The sequence below is a fragment of the Ambystoma mexicanum genome, chromosome 10 (genome assembly GCF_040938575.1).
Source record: "Ambystoma mexicanum isolate Mex_15411 chromosome 10, UKY_AmexF1_1, whole genome shotgun sequence".
Lineage (NCBI taxonomy): Eukaryota > Metazoa > Chordata > Amphibia > Caudata > Ambystomatidae > Ambystoma > Ambystoma mexicanum.
Genome location: NC_090932.1, coordinates 1,475,749,786 through 1,475,763,603, shown reverse-complemented (window position 1 = coordinate 1,475,763,603; position 13,818 = coordinate 1,475,749,786). Strand labels below are relative to the sequence as shown.

Below are 13,818 nucleotides of genomic sequence, written 5' to 3'. Positions count from 1 at the left end.
CAAGTGCCAGGGATTGCATGGAGTGCAGGGGGGTGAAGGGTCCACATGCTAAGTGCGAGGACGAGGGTGGACTGGGCAGGTGAGGCCTGTAGAACTCGGATGGAAACCAGGCAGCCAGTCACTGTGGCAGACGGGGGGGGGGGGGGGGGGGCGTTAACAGGGCAGGGCAGGGGATGAGGGATGGGAGAAGAGAAAAGGAGGGTCATGAGGATCTTCTGGAACTTAAGGAGATACGGCTCAAGCCTGAGAGGGGCAGGGAGACCAATCCTGAGGCAGGCACCTGCGGAGGAGAGAGATCTAGCCCCACTCTCCGCTTAGAGAAGTGTCTGATCTGCAGAGAGTTCGAGCTAGAAGACCGAAGTGCTCTAGCATGGAGGTATTTAGAGAGGGAAAGAGTTGGATGTAGCGGGGTCCCAGGCCCCACAAAGCCTTGAGGATGATGCAGAGGGTCTTGAACATGATCCTAGCAGCAACCGGGAGCCAGTGGAGTGATTCTAGGGCTGGAGAGATGCAGTTCCTAAGTCTTGCAGTCCTATACTGGATTAGTTGAAGGGGCAAAGGGAGCATAAAGGAAGCTTGAGGAAGAGGCTGTTGCAGTAGTCCAGCCTAGAGATGACCAGAGCTCTGAAGACATTGAGTTTCTGGGGGAAGGTGAGGAAAGGAAGAATGCCTCGGAGGAGGTGCAGCTGATAGTAGGCCTTCTTGGCAAGGTCCGCGATGTGAGGAGAGAGAGGAGTCAAAGATGACACCATGTTTTTTTGCCTCACAAGAGGGCGAGGTACAGGGACTCCCTGGTCGCCCATAGAGGGCGACCAGGGAGCTCGTTGGAGGCGTTCCATATTAATACAATTCTTTGCTGCAATGGAATGACGAGATCAACAATTAAAAACCTACTGAATGAGAATATATACAGTGTAAACAATACATCTTATTTGAAAACCTACAACCTGCTAATTGGATTTGTTAAGATGAATGTGCAACTGCACCCTATAAAAACGGTTCCATGTTATAATGTCCCCTCAAAAATATCGGCATGCAAAAATATCGCCAAAAATGGCAGTTTTTTGTGGGGACATTATTGCATGGAACATGCGGGGGACATCCCCGCAACCCCCAAACATTTTTTTTTGCTGCCCCTGTCCCTATATATATGGTCACCCATATAATATCGCCACAACCTTTTCCCGGCGATATTATATATGGCGACCATATATATATGGGGATAATATTACCTGATATCATAAAAACGGACGACTACCATTGGAAGCCTGAGCAGACAAGGTTAATAGGTTACGGCCTACAACCCTTCACATAATGAACACGCATAAATCAGCACGATTACGGCCCAAGTATGTACTTCCTCTTAACCTGGGAGCGATTTTGTATCCCTGACGCTGTTTCTATGATTCGGAATACGTCCCATCAGGTATTCCAAAAATTGTAACCTTGAATAACATGATATCACTATTTCAGTTTTGGCTGTGTTAAATCTTACTATAAACATTTTCATGTAATTTGCAAACCTGACCAATTTTCCTTGGAGACTTTGGGCCTCATTACGACCCAGGCGGTGGAGGGTTAACGGCGCCGGTAGACCTGCCGGCGCTGTTAACCCTCTACCGCCTCATTATGAGGTCTGCTTGCGGGTCCCGCTAAGGACATCTGGTAAAACCAGGCGTCCTTAGCGGGACCTGCTAGCAGAACAGGATGCTAACAACGGGCCCGTCATTAACGGGCCGGGCCTGTTGCTAGCATCCTTCCCATTCCCATTGAGCCCTGTGGGGGCTCAAATAGGAATGGGGATGGTCCGGGTCCCGGGAAAGGGAATTACTGGGCCCTCCAAGGTCGGTATGGCCCTGTAATTCCCCATTCCAAGAACCCGGTACCCGGTATGGGGGTAGCCATGCCGCTAAAATCGGCACGGCTACCTCCATACTCGTAATGAGGCCCTTTGTATTCCATTTTTCAGACGAGACCAGAGTTGATTGTGGCTTGAAAAGAGCTTGAAATGAGAGAACAGTGTACAGGGGATCCTAATGGGAATCTCATCCTGGTTCACCAGGCCTTTAAAGCTTTTTGATTTTCCACTGTTTCTGTCTAAATTTAATATAGATTTACGAAGTTGTTGTGCCTTCCTGTTCTATTCAGAGTTAATTCTGTGATTTATGAAAGTCCCAAACGACCTTTGCATTTTTCTGGTGCTGTTCTGTACTGTTCTTTATATAAACAATAACATGTAGATCATTAGTTGATTTCCTCCTTACATGCTGTAGAATGTTGTGCACCATTATTCTTTGTTCTTATCTGAATCTATGTGCTTAGGTTTACATGCCTGAAAAAAAATCCTACTGTTATTGAATTATTCAGATTGATGTACTACTACATGGTGTATGGTGTGGGGGTTTAAACGGCGTCACTGTCCAAACCTAATGTATTGACTCAGGAAAACTTTATTTGTAAAAGTACAGATTAAGTTGGATAATTAAGTCTTCCGGGGAAGACTGTGCTGTCTCAAGGTACTGCCCGTGCACGGTTTGTCCAAGGTCTTTTAGTTCACCTGCACCTTCTAGAGCATACATGGTTTAAAACAAAACCTTCTATAAAGCCTCACGTTTTTGCATCAAAGCAAAACGAGCCCAGTAAAAAAATGGCTGCGAGAGAGGAGGGTGTGGGGGTGGGGGGGGAGCCACAAAGCCAGCCCCTTTTCCATTTTCATGGCTGACCTACAGAAAGATGGAGAGGGGAATCCCAGAGTGGTGCTAGCCAAGTGGAGGATTATGAAATTGGGGCCCAGGTGGATGGCAGGAGTGGAGTGCGCTCAGCTGGCTCTGATCGAGGTCCTGAGGGAAGAGCATGGATTGGTGGTGCCATCAGAGCAGGGTACAGCTAGCCCAGAAGGGGTGTGCTTACCAGAGGAGTTGGCCTGTGATCTGAGAAACCTGTTTGGTATCTCCCCACACTAAAGAGATAATGTGCAATTGTATAGGTTAATACAATTCCTTGTTACCTGTTTGCTGCCATTTTTTTAAATAGCGGTTGCTTCTAGCAATAAAGTACCACAATACCTAGGCCTAACGTAAGCATTTTCTCTGTATATTTTGTCTAGGGTCCTGATATGGCACTATCGCGGTTGCTGAAGTCTGTAGAAGAGTGTTGCCCCAGAATAGCAGAATCTGTACAAATAAGGTAGAGACTTTGATCAGTATGTTTTATTATTTATGTAGATTTTTCTTTGTTATTGGAATTTAAACTTTCATTGTATCCTATTATGAAACCGGTGTGGCTTAAAAGCATTGTTTAGACAGAACCAGAAAACTGGGATTGGAACTAAAGATGCCATGGTGTACCCCAAAGTATAAGTTATCAGGATTTCTAACAAGAACTGAATAGAAAGTGGCGGGCATCTCTTTGTGCAGGCAGGCTAAAGTGTCTTCATTGGCACCTTCCTAAACCTCCCACACTGAAGCCAAAAATAATCTTTTCTGGTGGTTTGTGAAATGGACCAAACCATGAGGATGCTTCTGGTTCTCTTAAATGTGTTAACCCTGTGGTGTCATGACTTGGCTGCTGATTGTGTGTTTTTCTGATTCTGCTTTTAATGCCTCTGGCTCCTTCCTTAATTTGTCTGAGCCCAGTTTTTTTATTTTTTTGTCCCTTTATCAGCTTCTCTCTGTCTTCTGCTACAGTGCCCAGCTTTCCATTGCAGCTTTGCTCCAGCCTAGTTTTATCACATAGGGCCTCATTACGAGTGGGGTGGTGTTCTGGCAGTAAATCCACTGGAATACCGCTGAATGGAATTACTGTTACTTGGTCCGGCGGATGTACTGCCTGATCACAAGTGGTGGTGCCAGTGTTGGTCCCCAATTTGGCATCCATTGGACTCCATTGGGGATTTTTCAGCAGAAAGTGGGAGGATTTACCTTCAGCATGATGCTGGAGCTAATTCCCCCACTCCAGGGCCATACTCTTAGTATGGCATAGCAGGAAAAGTGGCAGTAATTCTGTTACCGTAACTTCTTTCCCACACCGCCATACTCGTAATGAGCCCCATCGGGTTTATTTTTGTTTTTACTGAAGCTCCATCTCGACTTTAAAATGTGTTCACTTTATTTTCTTCTTAATCTCATAACTGTTTGTGCCCTGACTTTAGTATGCTCTTAAAATAGCAGCAGCCTTGCCCCATTTTTTTTTCTGGGTTGGTTTTTCAACCAGAAAACTTTCAGGTGAAGACAAAGCTTTAAGCTATGCTCTCCTTAAGCACACCACCTCTCTACCACCTTTATAGCAAAATGAAAGATATTGGCTTCCTGTGAGCCTTTCCTTTGGTGTGCTACTCTGGGATGATGATGATCGATCAATTGCAAAAAGACAGTGAAGGCTGCCTTCGTTCATTTTCACCATTTAAGATACGTGATGCACTTCATCCTCAGCTCATACAGGGCAGTTTGATTTATGTGCATACATGGATAGTGGACCTACCTCAAGTGTAAAGCAATCTTGTTCCTCTCCCCTTGTTGAGCCCTACATTCCTGGGTTCAAGGTTTGATAATGTACCAACCTTATAAATGGGCTATGTAGCCATTCCAGATGATTCTGGGTCTAAAACCTATGATTATGGAATACTCTTCATACTGTCTTGTTATTGATGCCAATCTCCTCTCCTTCCAGAAAAGCCTAAAAAGTATTATTTTCTCTGGAAGGTCTTTTGGTCCCTTCCTGCAGTATCAAAATGTGGTTGTTTGGCAGTCTGGTGCATTGATGGGGTTAGTTTCCGCAAGATTGTGCCTTAGAAGTGTAGTTAGCCAAACAGTTATGTACATATAACCAGGTTGGCCCTGGATTCCCAGTGCAGTGTACACGAAATGTGTGTATACCATAAAGTATTTTCCAAACCTATGCTTTTCAAACTGAGCATTGTCTCCAAAGGACCAGCCTGTTAATTGTGTCAGCAGGAAAAATGTATGAGATTATGAGCTTCCTTTCATTAAAAGGCGATAGAGGGCTGTGGCTGCTTTTATGGCTAACTAGACATCCCCATGTGGCTAGATGCTTTTTCGGCGAAGTGCAAACAAAGGCCCCATCATTGATAATTGATTCTGAATATTTTTCCACATGCACACATTCATGCAGTATTATCGTGTGGATGTCTGGAAAATGTATGTGCGTAAAAAGCGCTTTGGCTCTGTGTGTGGAATAAGTAATTTGTTTCAGAGCCATCAAAACATAAACAAGTGTCCTATCTAAAGTTTCGCTGGCCTAAATTAGATCGTTGATGCGTATCAAATTGAAATAAATCTGTACACCTTCATAGATTAAATGTGTACGCTTTATATGCAGTCACAGATGGCCTAAAAAATACTGGAAAAATGCAGTCACAGATGGCCTAAAAAATACAGGAATGCCAGAATGGGGTACATCAAGCATTGTGGGACAAATAGTGGTACATTGTGTATACAGCATGGCACAAACTGGGTGGGCAGGCAACTCCCACACCCCAGAGTAAAGACTCTGGCAGTCTCCTGTTCAAGCTGAGAGGGGGTGGGGGTCCCTATTCCGCCGATGGAGTTGTGCCCTGACCATGTCACAATGCCTCCAATTGTTTTTTATGATTAGATAATGACTTGAGAAAAAGGAGAACCAGGGAGATATCCATTGGGCTAAGTATTGGTGTGTACATTTTTCTACATGAACTTAGTTTATAAACTTTGATTGGAGTGTTGATGGAAAATTATCTTTCTTGTTGGAAGGCAGGGATCCTGCTGATAACGTTTGGAGCCTATGGTTTCTATTGGTGAAACCCTGTGGGAAAAGCCAGTGCATGACAATCTATTCATTTAAACGAAATGGTCAAAACCTGCCTTGTCCAAGTCCCCCTGGTGATTCCCAGAGCCCAAAATAATTGTTGGCAATTGTGAAGGTATCTTGGAGTAAGACACAGACAACAAATTCTGAATTAACAATAAGTCAGGTTGGAAAAACGCTCATCTTTCTCTATACTATAGTGGATTTTCCGTACTAAACCAAAAATAAGGAAAGTCAAAGACCAAGAGTTCAATTTAGGAATCGGTCTGTGTCCAAAACCTATATTTGCCCTCACAACTAATCAATACAAGGTGTAGGGATGACAGCAATCAACAGAACATTGTTGAACACAAAGTTCAGAGCTCCGTCCAGCTCACAGCTTTCTTTCAGCTCCCTTCCTCAAGTATAAAGCGGTTCCAACAAAAGTCTCAGTATTGCCTTAAATTCAGAGTGATATAGAGTTAACTAACACTTTAGGTTCTCTTCCCCAAGTGGCAAAACACAGTTCTAAACACAAAATGTCTTGAGACTCCGTCCTCAAGTCAACAAGTAGTTCAAACCTCAGGCTTCCCTTCCCCAAGATTCACTTTCAGTGTTTATAAGGATATTTTCCAGCTTTCTTAAGGTTCTGCACCACACTTGCACCTTCTGTATATTATTTGGTCTTTGTACAAAAGTGTCTTGACTGAAAGTATAAGTTCATTCACTTGTAAAAGTTAATCTCCAAAGTTCCATTCACTTTGGAGTTCAATATTTATTGAGTTCACTTGAAGTTAAATATTTGAGTTCATTTGTATTGCTGACGTTCTGTTTACTTTAAGGTTTAATAAGTATGGGTTTCTTTGGTTCAAAGCTTTATTGATTTGTAGATTCAACATGTATGAATTTTGCTTGCATTTCAAATTTCATTGAGCTTGGCACATGATGGGTTTATTTGATTTTTAAAGCTCCATTCTTTTATAATCTTCATAGCCAACAGTTTTCTTTCAGTTCGATATTCAATAAGTATGCTTGGTAAGCTTTTCATTTGGTTTGAAATTCAATAAGTATGAAAGACCTTCATGCAATTCACCTTGTTGTTATTTATCTTTATAGCATGCCTTTATTAACGTTACCAGCGCTTATGGACTTTCGCAAAAATTGTATCAGGTTTCATTCAATTCATTTTGTTATAAGTCTTTGTAAATTGCCTTTGTGACGTGCCCAGCACTCAGACTTTCGAAAACGTGCCTTCATGTACACGCGACCACTCTGCTACAAAGTATTCTCAATTGTTCAATAGTTAATGAGGACTCATATTGGAGACCTTCGAAAACGTGTTTTATCATACACACAACCACTCCAATACAATGATATGATATGGCATTTATAACGCGCCTATACACAAGTGTTTCAAGGCGTGACGAGGCAAGGGAGGGGGAACAAAGGGAAGACAGATAACGATCCTACTAGGCCAAGTGTCATTCAGATCGCGCAAGTGCATGGGGAGGGGGAAAGTGAAAAATGCGTGGGGGAAGGGAGAGGGGAAAGTGCAGTACATGGGATAGTAGAATAAATAAGATAAAATAAAAATGGCCAGCTGGTGGCAAGTGTAAGGTAAGTTCTGGTAGGGGGACTGTAGGGATACAGAAAACAGTCCCCAGGTGCAGGGGTTGCCAGGGAGGCAGTGCAGGTGGGCCTGGGCCCGAGAACAGAAAGGGTGGCCAGATAACCAGTGCAGTTTCTGCCAGGAATTCAGCAGGGGAGGCAGGAAGGCTTTTCCAGAGGGAGGCCCCTGCCGAAGAGGGAGATCTACCACCAACTAGTTGCTTGGAGAAGCGACTGATCCTGAGGGAGTTGGAAGCGGATGCGCGAAGAGCTCGAGAAGGAAGATATTTAGGAAGAGAGAGTTGAAGGTATTGCGGCCTAGAAGGCCTTGTGGACAATGCAGAGGGTTTTGAACTTAATGCTCACAGCTACTGGGAGCCAGTGCAGAGATTTCAGTCCTGGAGAGCTATGATCCCTGGGCTTGAGGCCAAGGACAAGTCTTGCAGTCCTGTTCTGGCAGGGCGGAGAGTAGAGGCTGGCAGATTTAGATGGAGGCTCTTACAATAGTCCAGCCTAGAGAGAACCAGGGCTCTAGCGACAGTGAGCTTCTGAGGGAAGGAGAGGAAAGGCAGAATACCTCTGAGGAGGTGCATCTGGTAGTGTGACTTCTTGGAGACGTCAGAGATGTGACGAGAGACGGAGAGTGTGGAGTCGAAGATGACCCGAGGTTTTTAGCCTTGCAGATGAGAGCAGGAAGAGGACAAGAGAGGCCAGCCAGAGAGCTGCAGGGAAGGAGGGAGTGTGTGTGCCGATGAGTAGAATCTGTCTCACTGGCATTAAGGCAGAGGTCATTGGCGGCACACCACTCCTGGATGGCAGACTGACAGTCAGAGATGAGGGAAGGAGAGAAGGAGGCCGAAGGTAGCCTGAAAATGAGCTGGGTATCATCCGCATAGCGCTGAAAGTTGGGGCAGAGAGCGGCAATGCAGTGGGAAAGGAGTGCCAGGTATTGGTTGAACAGCCAGGGAGAGAGGTTAGATCCCTGGGAGACACCACAGGTAGAGAAAAAGATATCTGAGAGGAAGGACATAATCCTCAGCGTAAATTCAAACACTTGCATACTGTGTTTCCTGTCATAGAAACTCACAGGTTGCTTCTTTCGGAGCTCCCGCAGAGCAGATCTCTCTGCCTTCCGTTCTCCACCTTAGGGCTCCACCTCCTGCCTGTCGGGCATTGCTGGGTTGGCTTTAGACCCCAGGAGAAAGAGCACTGCGAACACTAGAAAAAGGGGCAGTCTCCCAGCATTCTTTCAGTTGCACAGAGCCCCAGCTCCCTGGCTGCACTCCTCTGAACCGTTGGCATGCTGCACACTGCAGCTCACTGCATGCTGCACACCTACAGCTCCTCATTGCTTCTCTTGCCCGCTCTGCTGCTGCTCCACCATCACTGCCACTGCCTCTCCCCTTGACCTCATTTGATTGGGCCTTTTATGCACCTGTAACCCTTTAACAGGCTGCAGGTGCAAATGTGTAATTAGCCCTGCCTGACCATCATTAAGGGGACATGCCTGACCTCTACAGCTCTCGGCAGGCCTCCTTCTCCTCGTCCCAGTACCAGAGTGGTAGAGTTACCTAGTCTTCATTACTCCTGGTTGGCTCTTCTTAATCCCAGTACTGTTAGTGGTTCTATATGTGGAAGCCAGGGGAGTTGACTTGTAATAACCCATGAAGTTGGGGGAAGGGTTGGGTTGGTCATCAGTAGGAAAAGGGGATACCACGTCTCTTCCAAGGGAATCCCACTCGCAGTCCCCAAAGACCCTCCACCCAGGTGATCCTCCCTCGCTTGTCCACCTCCAGGGTCAGGATCAAAGAGCAATGGCTTTTCCCTGGCCACCTGCGCAGAGGACCCTCACAGAATCTGATGGCACAGAAGTGAAGTCTCTTGTGAGGGCAAAAACAACCACATTCTTTAATAAAAGATTGTATGGGACAACAAACTCGACAACAATTTTAGGAGATCAGAAATATATCTTGTGAGGAACTGTGCAATGCATCACTAATCCATGTTGTGGGGCATTCCTGGCTCCAACCCAGATGCGAACACTGGTATTTTTGAACAATAGCTTCTAGCCATACCAGTTCTGCACTGTCACATGGTAGGCATTGAAGGACAAATCGGCCAGACCAGGCTTTTATTAGTATATGTTTACAGGATTGGCCAAAATAAACAAGTTGGTTCGGAATTAAAGTAAAAATGTCAGCTGTGAAAAGGCCAATAACTTGGTCTTGTCAAAGGGGGAGCAAGAACCCCTGCCAGCTGGGGTGGGAGGTCTACCATGGTTAATGCCAGGGCCAGTCCTACACCTGAGGTAGATGTTGGCAGCAGGAAGGGCCCCAATTACAGCCTCCGCTCCCTCTCCCCCACACCGTGGGTCAGTCTGTATCCAAATGGAACCATGTGTCTAGCCTTGCCTTTTAGTGCCTATGCTTGCCAGTGCTCATTTGCCATTTCAGGTGCTGGTAAACAAGAGGGGGAAGAGACCAAGGAGAATAGCTGGAAGAAACAAAAGCAGTGATCTATCTGAGCGTACCTCCAGCGCTGCAGTGTGCCGATCGCTGCAGTGAAGCAGCTGGTGAGGGAGAGACGCTAACCCCAGTCACACTGCAGCACAGAGCAGCTGCGTCACAGTATTGAGTGGCCATGCAACGAATGGGACTGGCAAACCCCGCCGGTATTCCTGCAATGACAACCCATTCCCGCAATGACAACCCATGCCCGAGACCACCATGGACTTTCGAGGGGAAGTTCCCTGTACCTACCTTAGTGGTCGCCACCAGGGCAATCCTGAGAATGAACTTGGACATTGGTTTTCCTTTACCACCAGATTTCCTGGGTGGTAAGCCCCTGTGCTTAAAGTGAATGGGGCTTGGTCCCACTTTTAAGCATTTCTTCACAGATGTATGCCGTGGAAGGCAGCAAGGAGATTGGTTAGGGACAGCTGACCAATCCTCATCAGAGTAGTGATATATGAGAAAGGGGCAGGAAACAGAAAGTGTGGGTGTATCTGGGGATTTCAGAGGAGCAGGTGGACGGCAACCAAGAGATCAGCAGGTGGAAGCAGGGAGCGAAGTGTTGTGGAGCAGGTGAGTTATTTGATTAGGATTGACAATGGTGTTCTGTTGTGCGATGTGTGTAGAAAAGACTGTGTATGGTATAAATGTGAGAAGATGGTACTGGGGGAAAGTGACTGGTGACTGAGTAGTAGTCTGGGGGAGAAGTAGTGTGGGAGGAGTAGTACTAGTGTTGGAGGATGAAGAGTAGTAGTAGTGTGGGAGGACGAGTAGGGCGGGAGGAGGTAGTAGTAGTAGTACTAGTAACAGTAGCAGCGTTGGGTGGAGTAAGAAAGTTACCATTGATGGGTGGAGGGAGGAGTGAAACATGGGAGGGACAGGTAGTGGGTGAGCAGAAGACCAGGGAGTTGGAAGTAGAGTAGAGGGGAGAGGTAAAGGTGGACGTGATTGGAACTTGGTGAATCTTACTGCACAATTGCAAGGTACAGAATCCTATTTTCCCATCTGAACACTAATCTGCGGTGAGAGTAGAGATAGTTATGAAGTCCCAGAGCGGGTTGGCAAGGCTCCTTTTAGGGTGAACACCATTGGTATGAGACAGCTATTAGACAGTAGGGTGTCCACAATCAGTAGAACTAACCAGGAGTTAGACGCCTGGTTTTGGTAAGAGGTTCATGGGAAGACGAAGGAGAGGGATGATCATGGGCTGCACAATAAAAGTTAATAAAAACCCTTGAATCGTCCTTGGGACTGGGGTTTTTCTGGGCCATCTGTCATACGTGGTATCAGAAATCGGAGGCAGTTAGGATACAGAGGTGGCCCACGACTCCAAGATGTTGAGCAGGGTGCAAAATTAGCAGTTGCCACTAGCCATTGGCTAGTGATATTTGACTCTTGGCGAGTAAGAAATTGTGTGCTGCGTGTATGTATAAAATGGAGGTGGCGAGTTTCTTTTTATCGATGGCTAGTAGCTTGCAACTTGAGTGTTTACCCAGTGTGTTGAGATTAAACGGCATGGCATGTCTACCTACCTGTGTCTTGAGAGTAGCCGGGTGTGACTTTTATGCCAATAAAGAGACAACCATTCCACCCCATCTCATGCCATGGTTCGGACCGTTTTGAAGTTGAGAAGAGATGTTCGACCGTTCTTAGGTCTGATGGGTTATTATCAGCGGTTAATACCCCGGTTTTCAGAGAAAGCCGCTAGCCCCTTAACTAAGTTAAAAAACAAAAAGAATCTCCCTAACGTCCTTAGCTGTAACAGACCAGGCCAAAGGGCCTTTCATCACCTGAAGGATGCTTTATACAATAGTCCTGTTCTAATCATACATTTTTCAAAGAAGCTCATCCTGCAAACTAACGTCTGTACTGTCGGATTAGGGGCAGTATGTTGCAGATTGATGATGGAAAAGAGAAGCCCATCATTTATACAGACCACATCAAGTTGAAAGTTATAGCACCACAAAATGAACTTCATCTGATAGTTGAACGTGTTGGCATTGCCATCAAGTGGGCCCTATGCAGCCTCTAATCTCTAACCAGAAGGCAGTTGAAATTGGTTATGGACCACGCACCGTTGGTCTGGATGTCTAAGAATAAAGACACTAGCCCGCTAGTCTAAAGGTGATTCCTCGGTTTACAGACATTTTTATTCAAGGTACAACTTGGGTCTGGGCATGAACAAACCAGGGGTTACTGGTCCTTATTTTTATTTATTTATTTGAATTTGCAAAGCGCCCACTGCCCTCGGGCATTGTGGCGCTGTTAAGAAGGCTTGCTTGGTTGCATAAGTGCCATTAGATGGCATACATACATAGACGTTGCTTCAGACAATTACAGTAAGAGCATAACAGTGATTACATAGATTAGTGGGCAAATATATGGTGCCAGCCACATCTTACACGGCGGCAGCTACATAAAGTTGCGAGGTCAGCTTCGGTGGGCAACAGTATGGTGCCAGCCACATGTTGCATGGCAGCAGCTAGAAAACAGTTGCAAGGTCAAGAATAGTATGCATACATTAGGTGGTACCTGAGGGTTGCATGGCGGCCAACTACATACACTTACTGGGGTGGGAAGAGAGGGGTGGAAGGAACGACTAGGGGGTAGGTCAAGTGGGGTGGAGACAAACGGGAGCAGGCGGGGGGAGGAAGAGTGGGGACAAGCAGGGGGAGAGGAGGGGTGTGGGGGTAAGACATACAAGGGGCAGCAGAGGGAGTGGGGAGAGTTGAGACATATGGGGCAGCAGGGAGTGTGGGGGGCAATCACTCACACTGTGACCGGGGGGTGGGGGTATTCACTCATACTGCGACCAGGGGAGGGGGTGGGGGGCATTCACTCATACTGCGACCAAGTGGAGGGGGAGGGGGCATTACTCACACTGGCGACCAAGGGGCGGTGGGGGGCCTTAACCCACATTGGCGACCAGGGGGAAGTAGTGGGGGGCATTATTCACACTGCGACCAAGGGGAGGGGGTGGGGACATTCACTCACACTGGCGACCAAGGGGAGGGGGTGGGGGGCATTTGCACATGTGGATCTGGGGCGTACCATGGTGGACAGGGGTAGACAGGGCCTTTGTTGTGGGCCTTAGGTGGATGGCCGGCTCCCGCCTCCCGGTTGCCATCATTGGCTTATCAAATCCAAGTGCAACCAATGGGAGGGGGAGCAGGGCCAACCCACAAGACTGCAGTTGTTTGGTGACACAAACAAGCAGCCATGTTGGAGGTAGCAAACGCAGTGAGGCAGGGTAGCATAAAGTAGAATTAAAGTCTTGAATAGCAGTAAAGATGAGAAGCGCTGCTCCTCAGAGTCCATCCTCGGCAGGCGCGATGCAAATATCGATTTTAGATGCATTTCTGCAAAAAAATGCCGCGCCAGGTGCGCTAGTTGTAAATGCACCACGCTTACCCCAGCAGTTCTTTGGCAGCACCCATGAGGCAAGTGGAGAGCCCCAGCATCCGGGAGGTCCCCTGAAGGCAGGAGAGGGCAGGAGAAGTGGCATAGAAGGAGTGGAGGAACCTCGTACCTGGAATCGGGAGGAGGTTTGTGGCAAGTAGAGCGAGAGATCGATGGCCATCTGATGAACGCTTGAATCGCCCCTAAAATGCAGTCTTTTCTAGGCCATCTGTGACACAAAGTGGGTCTTCTCCTTGGTGAGGTAGTGATCTGGGAAAACGTAACCAAAAGAAGGTGTCTCTCGGGAAAGTTTCTTCTTCTTTTTTTTTGTAATTCAGATTTTATTAAGCATATATAAAGCATCAACAATGCAGTAGAGCTAACAATTCCATAACATCGAAAAGGCTTCAACAAGAAGCTATGTATAACTAACATCGAAAAGGCATATACAAACAAAACAAACCAACAAAAAAAAAGGAGGGGAGGAAGACCAAACAAAAATGTTGTTTACAAAATGCCA

At 46.5% G+C, this 13,818-nt stretch overlaps 1 protein-coding gene across 1 annotated transcript in view; it reads left to right on the top strand.

Annotated features, from left to right (window-relative positions):
- The window catches only part of ANAPC5 (anaphase promoting complex subunit 5), a 655,776-nt gene that overhangs the window by 101,599 nt on the left and 540,359 nt on the right, over positions 1-13,818 (top strand). The window contains exon 2 of the mRNA XM_069619569.1: positions 3,107-3,186. Coding sequence (XP_069475670.1) covers positions 3,107-3,186 — 80 coding nt within the window. The remainder of the gene's footprint in view (positions 1-3,106; positions 3,187-13,818) is intronic.